Genomic DNA, 17,108 nt, shown 5'->3' with positions numbered 1-17,108 from the left:
CCGGGTCGGAGATTTTCTCCGCTCGGGGACTGGGTGTTGTGTTGTTCATATCATCATCATTTCATCCCCATCGACAGGCAAGTCACCGACGTGGCGTCAACTCGAAATACTTGCAATAGCCACACGGCATTTCCATTTTATTCGTACCATCTGGTAGCCGCAATCATATCCATTACTGATTACTAATTTGTGCAGTTATCATCAGGTAACACTTTATCATGGAGATTTATTGGACATGAAGATGCGGGTGCATTGTAGCAAACGACTCTGACTCTGCGAGATCAACACTAGTAACGTGTAATAAGTGCACTACTACAAAACTTGGATGTTAACACTTAGGTATCATTGTGAAATAGTTGCTGGTACTTGTAATTTCACAAATATTCCTATCGTTTCGAGTATTATTTTCAAACCGAAAGCTTTGACAGATTGATAAAAATATAGGTGGCATAAAATTATTTTTACATTAAATATCAAATGGATACATACTCTAATAATATCTCCGACAAGCGAGGCAATGAACATGTTATCCAGTTTCACATCTTCGTTTTCAAGGATATCCTGAAAAATAAAAATTGCAAATTACCGAAATCTGAGGTGCACTTTTCTTACAGTAGAAATACATATTAAAAACTTACAACCGATGAAAAGTAGAATGCATATCCAGTTTTCACACGTATCTGGCTATGAAATCAACAGTTACATACATAACTGAAGCATTTTCCATTACAGTTTGTTGCAATGTTGCTACGTGGGCAATACACGAGGTAAGAGTGTAACGAACATAATTTTTTTTCCCTTTAAGAAACTAATCGCTAATATGATCAGCTACCTGCTTCATTAACGAGTACTGTGCACATCCATTTCTGGTGATATTCTGTTACAAAGTCTACAATTCATGACACAAGCCCTCTCAGTGGCGCAGTGATTCACACCTGTAATATAAATAGGAGGTTGACTATTTCAGAAGTATGATACTGAACATTCTTTTTGGCAATTACAAACAGCTAGACAATTAAATTGGAACCTATCGTGATAGTATGCAAAAGTTTGTGTTGATACTAACATGGAGGAAACTCTTTGAGCACGCTGTACATTGTCTCAGAACGAGTCATCAATACGTATAGAAATATGTGTAACTAATTGATAACGCTTCAACTCTCTTTCAAACTCCTACACATATCAGATGCATGTATAAACCTTTTCTACACGAAATTCTTAAAAATTTTTTGTTCTTAAAATATCGCCTCGTGGGTTACACATATTTTTCTTTACACCCAGCAAAACATCTGTTAAGTAAAGAAAACCGTTCCTTTTGTGTCTGAAGGATTACTTTGATAAGCGATGTCGCTCTGAGGGAACTTTCATAAATAATCTTTTATTAATCTGTGTCACACATTTCAAAAAATATTCCATCACATCGTTATAAAAATAGAAGATAATCATTTATTATTTACTGAAGTGTTAAAAATAAGAATATGAGTTTACTTTATAAGAAATGATCTGGTCATATTTTCTTTCGTCGTGATAACGCGTATTGATCGTAATCACTTTGACGACATTCATTCATTAATACAACTTATTCAGTCAATATTAAATCATTATCTCAGGCGAGTGAACTATTTACAATACACCAGCGAAAAAAAAAAACAGGAAAAAGTAGTCAAATACGACTTAGTGATCATCTGGTGCAGAAACGTACTCACCACTATTCTGGCAGGGTAAAATATTATTGTCCGTCTGCAAGCAAAGCGCAGTGAGTTTGCTCTACTGGTGATAATATGGGCAACTAACAAAAACAGTTTTACCGTTGGCTTTTCATGCTAAATATCATCTTCTCCTTTCTGAAGAGTTTATTTATCATAAATGTAAGGTGAATTGATTGAAACTTTTTTCGGGGACAATTCAGTAATCTTCGCAGGCAAAATAAGACAGAGAGAGAGAGAGAGAGAGAGAGAGAGAGAGAGAGAGAGTGGTAAGGGTGCGGCGATGGGGCAGGATGAGAGGGAGAGATGATTCAAGAAGGAATTGTTGTTGCATCTTGAATTATGAGTAATTGTTCAAATGGTTCAAATGGCTCTGAGCGCTATAGGACTTAACTACTGACGTCATAAGTCCCCTAGAACATAGAACTACTTAAACCTAACTAACCTAAGGACATCACACACATCCATGCCCGAGGCAGGATTCGAACCTGCGACTGTAGCGGTCGCGCGGTTCCAGACTGTAGCGCCTAGAACCGCTCGGCCACTCCGGCCGGCATGAGTAATTGTTTACTGGAAACAAAACCGAGGGATATACTACATAAAAGGGCAAATGAAACGTGACAAAAAATTAATTTTTCCTTCTATAGAAAGGCATAAAAGTCATATCACTGGAGAAAATAATTACTCGGAAAATATTTTCTTCTTAAAAATAAATAGCAAGAAATTGCTAAATTCCGTAAGATTTAGCAAATTCCCTGACTTGAGCAGTTGCTCACGAAAATGCAAAGAAACTCCTTCACATAGTGAAAGAAAACTGAATAAATCTCGTTTGTCAGGCAAGTATTTCACAGGACATAAATTCACTTACAAAAGAATATCCACATGTGGCAACTATCTTATCCGATTCCTATTTTAAAATTCTCTATTTCGCTGACATTTCACTAACTGAATTTCGTAACATTTCCCTTGTGAGGCAATTCACTTCCATATTCTAAGTAAACATCTTGTCTGACAACGTGTCTTTCAGTTGGAACTTTCACTGTAGATGTCAGGGCAGAAATTCTGCTCAGGAGGAAATGCGACACAAATGTTAACTTACTGACAGGTGAAGTTCATCTGGTAAACGGAATGCTAACACTTGGTACTTCTACCGTTGTCCGATATTCCTCAGCGCTTCCAGACACCGGCGAATCTAGACTTTTTTCGTGAGAACTTTCAGAAAATGGCGGCATGGACGTAAATAATTAAGAAAGGATGCTAGACATTGACGGTTGGATTTAGAGATTTTGCTCTTGACAGGAAGAAGAAAACACGAGAATATGACGACTTTTTCTATTGAGGATATTCGTTAATCTGCTATGAAGTATGTCTCGCCGGAGATTGAACAGAAGAAGATAATATTAACTCTGCGATAGTTCACATACTCTCCATGAGAGATTCCTTTACATGTACTGTCATAATTGACGAATGACTAAATAAGGACAGCAACATATAGTTATAAATTTGGATTTTATCGAAGGAATGAAACATCTTTCATACAGACACTCTTTTATTCAGATGATACATCAGTTTTCTCACACTATTGTTTTAATAAAGAGAGTTTAAAACGTTGCCGAAAAACAGTGTCAGTCAACAACAAAACTGTTTCTGAGTGTTTAGATCTGCGTTCACTGACGATGTACTAATACTGGCATTAACGCTTTACACTGCCCCTCATAGAAAGCCATTGAGAGTTTTAAGCAATTTTCGGAGGGTCTCCTTGTTTCAGGGCAGACGCCTACCCCCAGAAGCACTGAATTCAACGACAACACTTCACATAAAAAACTGCAAAATAAATAGTCATCTTTTGTAATAGCAAAACATGAAATTTAGTCCTGGACGCAAAAACTGTGAATTATGTAACACATGCCAATGAATGATAATATTCTGTCATTTTCACCAATGAGTTCATACCTTTTTAGGCTCTAAATGCCGATGGGCGCTGATTTTCAGAAAGCAGCAGAGATGTGTCACTGGGACAGGCATGTATGGCAGGAAATTCGAAGGAAGAAGATTATGATTTAAAGTTCCGTCGATCACGAAGTCATCAGAGACGGACCGCAACCTCTGAATAGCAGTAGAATGGGGAACGAAATGTTCCTCGTCCTTTTTCAAAGAAAACAACATGGCATTTGCCTTAATGGATTTGGGGAAACTGTGGAAAGTCCTAATGCTTAACTTCACGGAGCGTTGAGGTGCCATCCATCAGAATGCCAGTCCAGAGTGGTAACCAATGTGCCACCACCCTTGGTTCGGGGTGAAAAATCTCACTCGGAAGACGCACAAATCTCTGTGTGTTTCGCTGTGGATGGCGTGTATAGTCGACAAAGAAATATCGTAAGAATGGTATTCGCTCAACTCTATCAGGTTCAACTGCTGTCGAACACAACTGAAAAGCGGTTATCACTGAAACAACAGGTTTTCGTTTACGCTGATGTTTTTCATCTCCGGTTTAACCTGACTTAACACCGCTCAAAACAACAAGTTTTTGGTTTTTTATCGCTATTACTTCTAGTACTAAACGTAAACTTCGAACAAAGATTGAAAAGTACTAATGTAGGTGAAAGAGAGCAGGAGACCACGATCGAGACAGGGACTGAGGCTGTGGCGGAAATCGGTCTGATTGTCTCCAGCGAAGACGGTGAAGTGAATGGCGCGGCGACTGTGAGTTGATGACCTCCCGTCATCGTCACTTTTCGACACCTTGAAGTAACCACAAAACTAAAAGTTCAGTTTCGCAAGCTGCAACATAGACGCGAAACGAACAGTGATCCGAGTAAAGAATAAATTTCCTTTACTTTACATCTATGGCCGCAATTTTTTATAAAATATAAAACGGATCTACAGGTGGTCATTGTAGATCGAAACCGGTAGTCTGATGACAAAAAAAGTTTGTGACCATAGACGTAAAGGAAAGTTTCAGTTACTGTCCAAAGTCTATAGCATGTCAATAAAATTATGGAGTGCTCTCTCTCTCTCTCTTGGGAACTTGGGGGGTGGGGGGAGGGGGGGGGGGAGCGAGTACCCCTTAACTTTTCTGTCCGAAAAGTAAGTTATTAACGAAGGTGGAGAACTTAAAAGTTTGCCAATACTTTATTTCAAGTACGTAAATAGGATTTACTTCATTTTTTCATGTTGATTGTCGCAATATGAACGATTCCAGTCTAGTCTGTGGTGGAAAAGACGATACATTCAATTGTTTAGAATGTTTCGAAGCAGCAGCCAACCGTTCTTGACAATTGAATCTCTGGCAGCCACTCGCGAAAGGCCGGTCCCCACTAGAGCGCGGCAGCGCGTCGTGCGGCAACGGCAGCGGCAACCGTTTTCCGCTTTGACGTGGCGGCTCGCGGAATTGGCGTTCCCATCTTTTTTTTTTTTTTTTTTTTTTAATTAGTCATAACATTCTACAGTAGTACATACTTTTCAACTGACATTTAAAAGTGGAAGCGGCAGACGCTAGCGGTAGCCAATGACGGACAGCCACTGAGGTACGGGGCGGGACCCACTGAAACGCCCGGTGCGTTTGATGAACTATATCTTACACCTACACGAAGGAAAGACGAAGTTGGGTGAAGACATACCAATTTTTCATTTTCTGTACAATGTACTCTTTCACATATTTCTTTATTCATGTTTTCTCATTTCACCATATACAGATTTCATGACTACCGTTCATGATTGTTCACATTGAAACAATGTACGACAAAAGAGATTACACAGATAGTTAAGCGAGACAAAAATTTAAAATGTGATAACGGTAGCAGGTACAGGAAAACAGTAAGAACACGAAGGCTTGGGGGAAAGGATGAAAGTGGAAGCCACCTGATAGAATTTCGCACAAAGCATAATGTAATAATCGCCAGCACCTTGCTTAAGAATCATGAAAGAATAATACATATTCGGAACAAAGTTTTCGAAACCAGATTTTAAATTATAAGACATTTCCCGGTGCAGACGCAAACTTACAATAATTTATTGGTTACGATCTGCAGTTTACAACTAAAGAGACAGTAAACGGTAGCAAATTAAGAAAATTGAACTTGAGTAGGTCAAGACCCACAGTTTTTCGATAATCTTAAAGTTACTGTAATGCAACGACTGACTGAAACAGAAGAAAGAATCCGCTAGAATATGAATGGATATCTTTGAGAGAAGAAGTGGTGATTGCAGCAGAGTATGTGAACGGGAAGAAAGTACAGCAGAAATCGTTAGATAAAACGTGATATATTAAATTTGACAAGAGGGAAAAATATAAAAATGCAGCAAATAAAGTAGACCATGGGAAATAGAAATGTCTAAACATGACGTTGACAGAAAGTCCAAAATTGCAACGCGATTTTGCACTTGGAAAACATAGGGGAATGAAAATGAGAAAGAACAAAGAAAACTTTGCTCAAAGGAGAAGCAACTGTCAAGAACTCATTTGGCAAGCCAGAACTAAGCAAATAAGAGAAGGCTAGAAAGTGGAAGGAATATTTAGAGAGGAGAGGGGGAGGGGCGGTACAAACTAACATAAGCACAATGTTAGATTCCTGTGAGATGTCTGAACACGCAAGGCAATACTGATCCTAACAGTTAGCTAAGTAGACACACTGAAGAACTGCGAAACATTCTTTGAAGCTCTGGAGATGTCATCGATAAAACACAAGGCCACAAGGTTATCTACAACTTGTACAGAAACCAAACTGCATTTCTAAGACTTCAATGACTTGAAAGGGAAGCAGTAATTGAGAAGGCAGAAGTAGAGAGGATATAAAATGAAGACTGTGAATAGCAAGAAAAGTGTTCTGAAAAAGAAAATTTGTTCACATCGAATATAAATTCTAATGATTGGGTACTATTTTACAAAGGTATTTGTGTGGAGTGCGGTATTTGTGAGGAGTGAAGCCTTGTATGTAAGTGAAACGTGGGCGATGAACAGTTCTGTCAAGAAGACAATGGACGCTTTCAAAACGTGGTGATCAATAAGAATGCTGAATATTAGATATGAGGATCGTGTAACTAAAGAAGAGGTACGGCATTAACTACAGGAGGAAGAGGAAATTATGGCACAACTTTGACTACAAGAGGGGTAAGTTGACAGGACATATTATGAGGCGTCAAAGAGTGAGGACAAAGGGGTTGGGTGATAGTATTCCGATAATAATCATCTGTTGAAATGCTATTCTACTATTTTATCTGTTAATGTAAGCAGTGAATTGACTCTTCCATGCACTCCTCCACAAAACATTTAAACTAAAACTGAAATCAGCTGAACACCAAATCTTTCAACCACTGTCTGACAACTATTGCATTCACTTTCAACTTTCTATAACTATCACTGGCTAGCCACACACACACATACAGATATAAGGAGAACAGAAATAAACAAACATTAGTTTTCAGCATGTAATTCGTTAGGTTGGCAACATGTTCATAAACAAACCAAACAGGAAGGACATGAGGTGAACACACTGTAGTTACGACTTCAAATCAGTGTTTTCGGTAAAATGTCTACAGGTAGTGACAGAAGAAAAAAGAGCGAACATGAAAACGTGCTTATGTTCCATAATCTTTGTTTTAATTCAACATCCAGCATGTGATCAGGTGAGGGGAAACGCAGATGTCCGCCAAAAACTCGATTCACTGTAAGTAATCAGTTATTCACGTAAAAAAGGATGTGAACTGTTTTATAATCTGCAAGTATCACATATCAAAACAAAACTGAATCATTCTAGATTCCATCGAAGATGCCTTAAAGTAAAAGGCGAAACGCGTTTTGAACCAATAAAGTACACTGGATAAAGAAAAAGAAAAAACGTTTGTTACTTACCAAAGGAAATAATCAATAGCTGTAGATACGTAGCAAATTACATCTTATGACATACCAGCAAATTAGTTTCGGTTTAACTTCTCATTCCACATGTTATTAAATGCCTTTTAAAAAAAATTCATCTATCCCTTCTGAAAAACTGTAGTTACTTTCATATCTCGGTAGATAAAAAGATTTTGATACATTTATCATGCGACGAAATACTTGACTTTTTACAAGTTATCGTTTGCAAGAAAACACGTTTCGATTTATTGAACCGTTTACGAAATTTGCGGTTGATACAACCACATGGTTTACGACCAGCACGACAAAGTATCGGTCACGTCGCGAGGGACCCGCGCGCGGTCACCGCACAGCCCATCCGCCGACATATCATTCAACATCTCGAGAACGGTGATAGCTATCGATCTGCTCTCAGCTTTCAAAACAATTTCAATATGTTGACTAAATTTCATACGCAATAATGTATTACCTAAAATGAACTGTACGCAAAGTCCACGCGATGTGTTTTTACCTCTGCACACTCATTAAAATTTCGTGTAAAGGTTTAGGTAAATGCGATACAGCAAGTAACCACGAAGAATAACGAAAAGAAATTCGGTCCTTTATCGAGAGAAGATATCAGGCTGTAACATGCCCAAGAATCAAATTTTTCTACCAAATAGTTTCCTTGGAATCGGATGATAAGTATTTCATAGTTGCCGCCGCCTCCGCGCCAGTGGTTCGTCGAAAGTTCGTGTGGCCTGGGGTTGCGTACCTGACGTCAGGCTCAGCGCGTTCTGTGATTCGTGCCGCGGACCTGGAGCGCGGCTCGCGACAGCGGAAGCGGTTCGACATGGGCAAACCGCGACGCAAAGCTCGCCGCGCCGCGCCGCTGGCTGCGTTTCCATGGCAACTACGCCGCTGTCGCGCGGTTTTGACGCGCGGCAGCCCTAGTGGCAACCGGCCTTAAGTCTACTTTCGTGGTCTGTGAGTGAGCCGACATATTTGGCTCTCCGCTTACTGTTCCATCGTTGCTCTTTGTATGAATGATTGTGTGTTGTGTGTTGCCTTTCGTTACAAGTTAGCTTAGATGTTACGGTAATATCAGCAGCAAAACAACAAACTGTTCTAGTTTTGCTGCACCTAACAAGCTAAAACTTGCTAATAATACTTGCGCGAGGAAAAAATCAAGAATTTCGACATTTTCCCTGGATGATAAAAGCGAGAATGTAAGTCTGAACACCGAACCCACGAGTGAAATACCGTCAGCGACCTGAGGTTCACTAATTGGTTGGTCTTCCACTGCAATTGTTTTAACCTATAGGCTATGTACGGTCTTGGTGAAGCAGTCATATTGCTATTTATACCAAGAAAAGCAGCCATCTTGCTACTTATACCAAGAGTAAAGTACTGTATAAGTTGCGGTCAGACGAAAACGAAAAGGATGGAAACAAGATAGTAAACTGTTTATTATTTCAGAAGTAATCTGTTGTAACCGCGACCGGATCGGTCGCGGGGTTGCCGAGGACGAAAGTGCTGCGGGACTAAACGGGAGCGGCCCGCGAAAAAACAAAATGAACGGGAAAGGACGGACAAGAACGACGACGCACGACCAAGCAAGACGTTACGAACAACAACACACAAGAAGCAACGCGCTTACGAGTTAAAACCTCACGAATCAACAACATCTACTTGTACACGGAAACAAAGTAAACACGCTGTCTGTAGGCGAGATGTCGACTCACGCGAATATCACACTGCTCAGCTGAGCGAGAGGCAGGCTCTTAATACATAATAGGGTACGTCGCTATTGGCCGCTGGAACCACGTGCTCCACCGTGGCGCCCTCACATTATACACGGGCCAGGAGGTTGCGCAGCCACGGCTTACGGCGCGGCGGCTGCAGAGACTTCTAGTAGTAATCCAGGTCCATGCTGTCTGGCGCGGATTCGCAACCCGCGGCGCTCGATGTCAGATAATCGTCATACATCGCTTCCAACGTGAAACAAGCTGTCCAGTGCCTTCATGGGAAAACGTTGCCCTTTGCCTACGGAGTCATGATTGTATCCAGGTATGCACCTCTTCGTTCGAAGCAAATCGAGAGCCAAGATTGTCTTTCTACAGGGCTTCAAATGTAGGGAATCGCAAGGGGAGAGAGATCGGGACTGTATGGACTTCCCAGCAAAACTTCTGCAGTACACTCGAAACAACCTTGACTAAATGTGGGCGGGCCCATATATTTCGACTACGCTGCAGACGTTTCGCCGGGGAACCTTTACACATCCCCAATATAGTCCCGATCTCTTTCCATACGATTTCCATATTTATGGACCCCTGAAGAAAGACATTCATGGCCGCCTCTTTGCTTCAGATGAGAAGGTACACTTCTGGGTACAATCTTCTCTCTGCAAACATTTTTCCATGAAGATAAGCGACCGTCTAGTCTCACAGCGGGATATTCGTAAATATATTAACAGTTATGATGACTACCTTTGCCGGCCGGTGTGGCCGTGCGGTTCTAGGCGCTTCAGTCTGGAACCGCGTGACCACTACGGTCGCAGGTTCGAATCCTGCCTCGGGCATGGATGTGTGTGATGTCCTTAGGTTAATTAGGTTTAAGTAGTTCTAAGTTCTAGGGGACTGATGACCACAGATGTTAAGTCCCATAGTGCTCAGAGCCATTTGAACCATTTTTGACTACCTTTGAAGTTTCCTTACTTTTTCTTACAAACTGTTTCCTTTTGCATTTGACTGCCACTTATAATAACGCGTGAAGAGTACTGAGCCATGAACCGACGTCAATTTTGGAACTGTTGTAATGCTAGGTAATATTAAATGGAATGTAGTTTTATAGTTAATTAAAAAATCGACTTCGTTGATAACTATAGTAACTGTCGTTGCATTATATGTATTGTGAGTGTATCCTCATTTTCTTTCCTTTTTCTTTTTTTAGAAAAAGATTACTGGGTATACAGTTCAAATTTAACTTCTCTTCCAAGGACAATTACAGACATTCATTCCTTACGTGATGTCGCAAGTTTGTTGCGCCTCCTGCCGTTTTTAATTTGTTAAAGCAGAAGGAGAGTACAGATCTCTTTTACCAGTTTCTGTAATAATTCAGTATTTAAGGGCAATGGGAGTTCTACGAATCATCATTACTCGTTTCTTTTAAAAAAGTTTTGTTTAAAAAACAAAAATTTTAGCACTGCTATTATGACGAACTAGTATGCCGGCTTATATCATGTTACTAGTAAAAATGAGAAAGCCTGTTATAACCGAAACAAAACAAATACCTAAAAATACCGATAATTCAGAACTAAAATACTGGATTCATTGTCAGAAATTAAGGGACTATGATTCACTCACGAAAGAAGTGGCTTTCAGAACACTTATTCGACCGGTTTTTGAGTACTGTTCATTAGTATAGGACCCTTACCGAACAGAATTAACACAATATACATTTCATCTATCACTACGAGGATTGGAACTTAAATAGTGGCAACTATTTACTCACAACCGATACAAAACAGTTACATGTTTGCACCTGTTTCTGTCCTCCAAAGTAGTCACCAGCTTTGTGTAGAACTCGTTGCCAGCGAAGTGGAAGGCGTAGTATACCGTTAGCAGAGCCTGTTCGATTGATGGTGCGAATGGAAGGGTCTACTGCCTGTCGAATCTCTGGAACAGTTATGAAGTGAATGCCACGAAGCCAAAACTGAAACACCAGTCCAACGAATGGTGTCAGTGTGGGTCGTCGCGAAAGTGCAAAGTGCGTCAAAGCACCTGTATGGTGAAAGTTATGATGATTCTCGTGTACGACTGTGATGGTGTTATCCTAACGCATTAGGTGCCTCCACGGCAGGCCGTCAATGCACAGTATTAATGTTCGTTTTTGGAGTATCACCTGCGACCAGTTTTGCGAAAGAAGCGGCGACACTTTCTGCGCAACCAACCCATCATTTTGCACGACAATGCGCGGGCGCATACAGCGCATGCTGTGGCTGCTCTGTTCGGTCGATGGACTGGCAAGTACTGTACCATCCACCATACTCCCCGGACTTAAGTCCTTGTCATTTTGATTTGAATCCGAAAATGAAGGAACTGTTCCAGAGATTCGACAGGCAGTAGACCGCTCGATTCGCACCATGAACAGAACAGGCTGTGCTAACGGTATACTACGCCTTCCACATCGCTGGCAACGGGTTCTACACAACCCTGGTGACTAGTTTGAAGGACAGTAACAGGTGAAAACATGTAACTCTTGTGTATCGGTTGTGAATAAATAGTTGCCACTATTTAAGTTCCAACCCTCGTATATATATATATATATATATATATATATATATATATATATATATACGTTACAAGACCGTTTACTCGGCGGGAGAGTGTGGCAAGCGCTACAAGAGATACGTTGTGCATCACAGAGAGGTCTGCTACTGAAATTTCGAGAGACTGCGTTCCAAGGAAAGACGGCAGCTTAGAAGATTGTACCGTTTATCCTACAGCAGAGTGTGCGCTATTTTGGAACCTTCTAGCAAATTGGACTATCTGATAGACTCCATACCGAATCCTGAACCTTGCCTTTCAAGGACAGCGATTATAACAACTGAGGTTCTCGGGCATTAAGTATGACACGCCTTCACAGCTGCTTTTCTACCAAAGCTTCTATGAAGTCTATAAAGTAGGAAAGAGGTACTGCCGGAATCGCAGCTGTGAAGGTATCCTGCACGTATATAAGAACGCTAAAAATTACAGACCAGCGTCCTTAACATTGTTTTGCTGCAGAATTCTTGAGCATATTCCAAGTTCGAATACAATAAATTTTCTTGAGACGGAGGAGCTTCTGTCCATAAATCAGCGCGGTTTTAGAAAGCATCGCTCGCACGAAACTCAGCCTGCCCGTTCCTCACAAGATATCCTGCAAATCATGGATGAAGGGCAACAGGTAGATTCCATTTATAGATTCCATATTCTTAGCTTTCTGAAAGGCATTTGGCACCGTGCGCCACTGCAGGCTGTTAATGAAGATACGAGCATACGGAATACGTTCCCAGTTATGTGAGTGACTTGAAGGCTTCTTAAGTAACAGGTCCCAACACGTTGTCTTCGTCCGCGTGTGTTCATCAGAGACGAAGGTATCGTCAGGAGCGCCCCGGGAAGTGTGACAGCACTGCGCTTGTTATGTGTATTCATAAATAATCGGAACGGCAGGGTGAGCACCTGTCTGCTGCTGTTTGCTGATAATGCTGTGGTGTACACGAGGGTGTCATGGTTGAGTGACTGTAGGAGGATACAAAATGATTTAGACAAAATCTAAATTATGCAAGTAATGTGGAGTGAAGGAGACGTTCCTTTCGAGGAACATTATAGAGAAAATTTAGAGAACCGGCATTTTCAGTGAACTATGGGACGATTCTATTGCCGAAAACGTACATTTAGTGTAAAGACAACGAAGATAAGGTGTATGGAACTACGGCTCGTATGTAGACATATAGACAGCCCATTATCCCTCACTCTATTTGCGAGTGTAACAAGAAAGAAAATTACTAGCAGTGGGAAGGGTAACCTCCGCCACGCACCGTAACATGGCTTGCAGAGCATGTATGTAGATGTACAGATAGATATAAATGTAGATGGTAGGTGGAGAGCAGTGCCCGTCGGCTCTGTTCCTATCAGCGCTGCCTGCAGAAAGCGAGGTTGCAGGTTCTAAATCCGGTCCATCACACAGTTTGTTTTGTCAGGAAATGTTCGTAGTTTGAGAAAATTTGAATGGATATTTTCTAACAGTATAACTGTGTAGTACACTCTGAAATCATCAGTTTATCTCTTGGATATAAGTGTTAAAAAAGGTTCTAGATAAGACAAAGTGATGAAATAAGAGAATGGTTCTTTTGAAATACTCACAATAAAGGTTTACCGATTAACACGTCGGAGTACGTCCATATTTACGGTCACTAATTAATTTACACTCCTGGAAATGGAAAAAAGAACACATTGACACCGGTGTGTCAGACCCACCATACTTGCTCCGGACACTGCGAGAGGGCTGTACAAGCAATGATCACACGCACGGCACAGCGGACACACCAGGAACCGCGGTGTTGGCCGTCGAATGGCGCTAGCTGCGCAGCATTTGTGCACCGCCGCCGTCAGTGTCAGCCAGTTTGCCGTGGCATACGGAGCTCCATCGCAGTCTTTAACACTGGTAGCATGCCGCGACAGCGTGGACGTGAACCGTATGTGCAGTTGACGGACTTTGAGCGAGGGCGTATAGTGGGCATGCGGGAGGCCGGGTGGACGTACCGCCGAATTGCTCAACACGTGGGGCGTGAGGTCTCCACAGTACATCGATGTTGTCGCCAGTGGTCGGCGGAAGGTGCACGTGCCCGTCGACCTGGGACCGGACCGCAGCGACGCACGGATGCACGCCAAGACCGTAGGATCCTACGCAGTGCCGTAGGGGACCGCACCGCCACTTCCCAGCAAATTAGGGACGCTGTTACTCCTGGGGTATCGGCGAGGACCATTCGCAACCGTCTCCATGAAGCTGGGCTACGGTCCCGCACACCGTTTGGCCGTCTTCCGCTCACGCCCCAACATCGTGCAGCCCGCCTCCAGTGGTGTCGCGACAGGCGTGAATGGGGGGACGAATGGAGACGTGTCGTCTTCAGCGATGAGAGTCGCTTCTGCCTTGGTGCCAATGATGGTCGTATGCGTGTTTGGCGCCGTGCAGGTGAGCGCCACAATCAGGATTGCATACGACCGAGGCACACAGGGCCAACACCCGGCATCATGGTGTGGGGAGCGATCTCCTACACTGGCCGTACACCACTGGTGATCGTCGAGGGGACACTGAATAGTGCACGGTACATCCAAACCGTCATCGAACCCATCGTTCTACCATTCGTAGACCGGCAAGGGAACTTGCTGTTCCAACAGGACAATGCACGTCCGCATGTATCCCGTGCCACCCAACGTGCTCTAGAAGGTGTAAGTCAACTACCCTGGCCAGCAAGATCTCCGGATCTGTCCCCCATTGAGCATGTTTGGGACTGGATGACGCGTCGTCTCACACGGTCTGCACATCCAGCACGAACGCTGGTCCAACTGAGGCGCCAGCTGGAAATGGCATGGCAAGCCGTTCCACAGGACTACATCCAGCATCTCTACGATCGTCTCCATGGGAGAATAGCAGCCTGCATTGCTGCGAAAGGTGGATATACACTGTACTAGTGCCGACATTATGCATGCTCTGTTGCCTGTGTCTATGTGCCTGTGGTTCTGTCAGTGTGATCATGTGATGTATCTGACCCCAGGAATGCGTCAATAAAGTTTCCCCTTCCTGGGACAATGAATTCACGGTGTTCTTATTTCAATTTCCAGGAGTGTAGTATCCGAAGAAGATAATGCACACATCAAAAAAGTTTTGCATCAACTCCGTTCAGAGAGTTCCGGGACCTGTATAGAAAATCGGAATAAACATCAACGTAAACATCATTTCCGCCCCATTCATTGCTCATGAAAACCATACATTGCATGTTGTACCACCATACAGCGAGAACTTCAGAGGTAGTGGTCCAGATTGCTGTACACGCCGGTATCTCTAATACCCAGTAGCACGTATCTTGCATTGATGCATGCCTATATTCGTTGTGGCATACCATCCATAATTTCATCAACGCAATGTTGGTCCAGACTATCCCACTCCTCAACGGCGATTCAGCGTAGATCCCTCAGAGTGGTTGGTGGGTCACATCGCCCATAAACAGCCCTTTCCAATTTATCCCAGGCATGTTCGATAGGGTTCATGTCTGGAGAACATGTTGGCCACTCTAGTCGAGCGATGTTATTCTGAAGGAACTCATTCACAAGACGTGCACGATCGGAGCGCGAATTGTCGTCCATGAAGACGAATGCCTCGCAAATACGATGCCGATATGGTTCCACTATCGGTCTGAGAATGCCATTCACGTATCGTACAGCCGTTACGGAGTCTTCCAAGACCACCAGCGGCGTACGTGGGCCCCAAATAATGGCACCCCAAAACAGCAGGGAACCTCCACCTTACTGCACTCGCTGGACAGTGTGTCTAAGGCGTTCAACCTGACCGAGTTGCCTTCAAACACGTCTCCGACGATAGTCTCGTTGAAGGCATATGCGACACTCATCAGTGGAAGCTGTCCATTCGGCATGTTGTTGGGCCCATCCGTAACGCGCTGAATGGTATCGTCGTTGCAAAGATGGACCTCGCCATCGGCGTCGGGAGTGAAGTTGTGCATCATGCAGCCTACTGCGCACAGTTTGAGTCATAACACGACGTCCTGTGGCTGCACGTAAAGCATTATTCAACATGGTGGCGTTCCTGTCAGGGTTCCTCCGAGCCATAATCTGTAGGTAGCGATCATCCACTGCAGTAGTAGCCCTTGGGCGGCCTGAGCGAGGCATATCATTGACAGTTCCTGTCTCTCTGTATCTCCTCCATGCCGGAACAACATCGCTTAGGCTCACTCCGAGATCCCTGGACGCTTCCCTCGTTGAGAGCCCTTCCTGGCACAAAGTAACAATGCGGGCGCGATCTAACCGCGGTATTGAGCGTCTACGCATGGTTGAATTACAGACAACGAGAGACGTGTACCTCCTTCCTGATGGAATGACTGGAACTGATCGGCTGTCAGACCCCCTCCGTCGAATGGGCACTGCTCATGCAAGGTTGTTTACATCTTTGGGCGGGTTCAGTGACACCTCTGACCAGTCAAAGCGACAGTGTCTGTGATACAATATCCACATTTAACGTCTATCTTCAGTTCTGGGAACGGGGGCGATGCAAAACTTTTTTGATGTTTATATTTTTGTATCGCGGCGTTGTATTCTGTAACACTATTAAATAAGAGCCAAGTCCCCTGTCAAGCTGTTTCTGTAAAATGAGGAATCACTTCATACACTGTGACTGATTAATTAAAATGTGCTAAGATTATTTTCACTAGTAACTATACGCATACATTATACATTATTTGAGGAGTCCGGAAACTGTTTATTGTTGCCAAAAGACATGTTTTTTAAGTACTGCCGCATATTGGGCGTATGAGGAATAGGTTATTTCTGCACCCAGTGGTGTACATTAACTGTTTCTCTCCCTCCTCTTCCGTAATAGAATGAGTAATTCATCACGCGAGCTGGTGAATGAATGAAGCTGAAGAAAGTGCTATTTATAAGAGGGTAAACATCGTATAAAAAGTTGGATAGCACTTGGTGCTAATTTCTTTTCTTTATATGAACGCTTGTTAGAACCAAGTCTCTGATGAGGTGTGAACGTAGCCGACCCCTTCAGAGAAATGCCTGGTTATACATAACACAGCACAGTAGGCAAGACGTCCAAGAGGAAATTGATATGTTTCGTTTACAACCTGACATATCTTAGGAGGCAGCTACAGAGCACGCTGTTAATGCGTTGTCTGATTTATTAGTAACACGATAGTAAAAATATTTTGTGTGAAGCCTACTGTCTTAGGACGCTACCAAATGGTTCTGACCTTCGTGATCAAAAGAAATGTAATTCTGGTAGTGGCT

The 17,108-nt window shown here is 42.8% G+C and overlaps 1 protein-coding gene across 1 annotated transcript in view; it reads right to left on the bottom strand.

Moving 5' to 3' along the window:
* Positions 1 to 17,108, bottom strand: part of LOC124796481 (guanylate cyclase 32E) — an 823,982-nt gene that overhangs the window by 162,562 nt on the left and 644,312 nt on the right. The window contains exon 14 of the mRNA XM_047260702.1: positions 490 to 561. Coding sequence (XP_047116658.1) covers positions 490 to 561 — 72 coding nt within the window. The remainder of the gene's footprint in view (positions 1 to 489; positions 562 to 17,108) is intronic.

The sequence above is a fragment of the Schistocerca piceifrons genome, chromosome 1, assembly GCF_021461385.2.
Source record: "Schistocerca piceifrons isolate TAMUIC-IGC-003096 chromosome 1, iqSchPice1.1, whole genome shotgun sequence".
NCBI classification, from domain to species: Eukaryota; Metazoa; Arthropoda; class Insecta; order Orthoptera; family Acrididae; genus Schistocerca; species Schistocerca piceifrons.
This window is presented reverse-complemented; position numbering and strand designations above follow the sequence as displayed.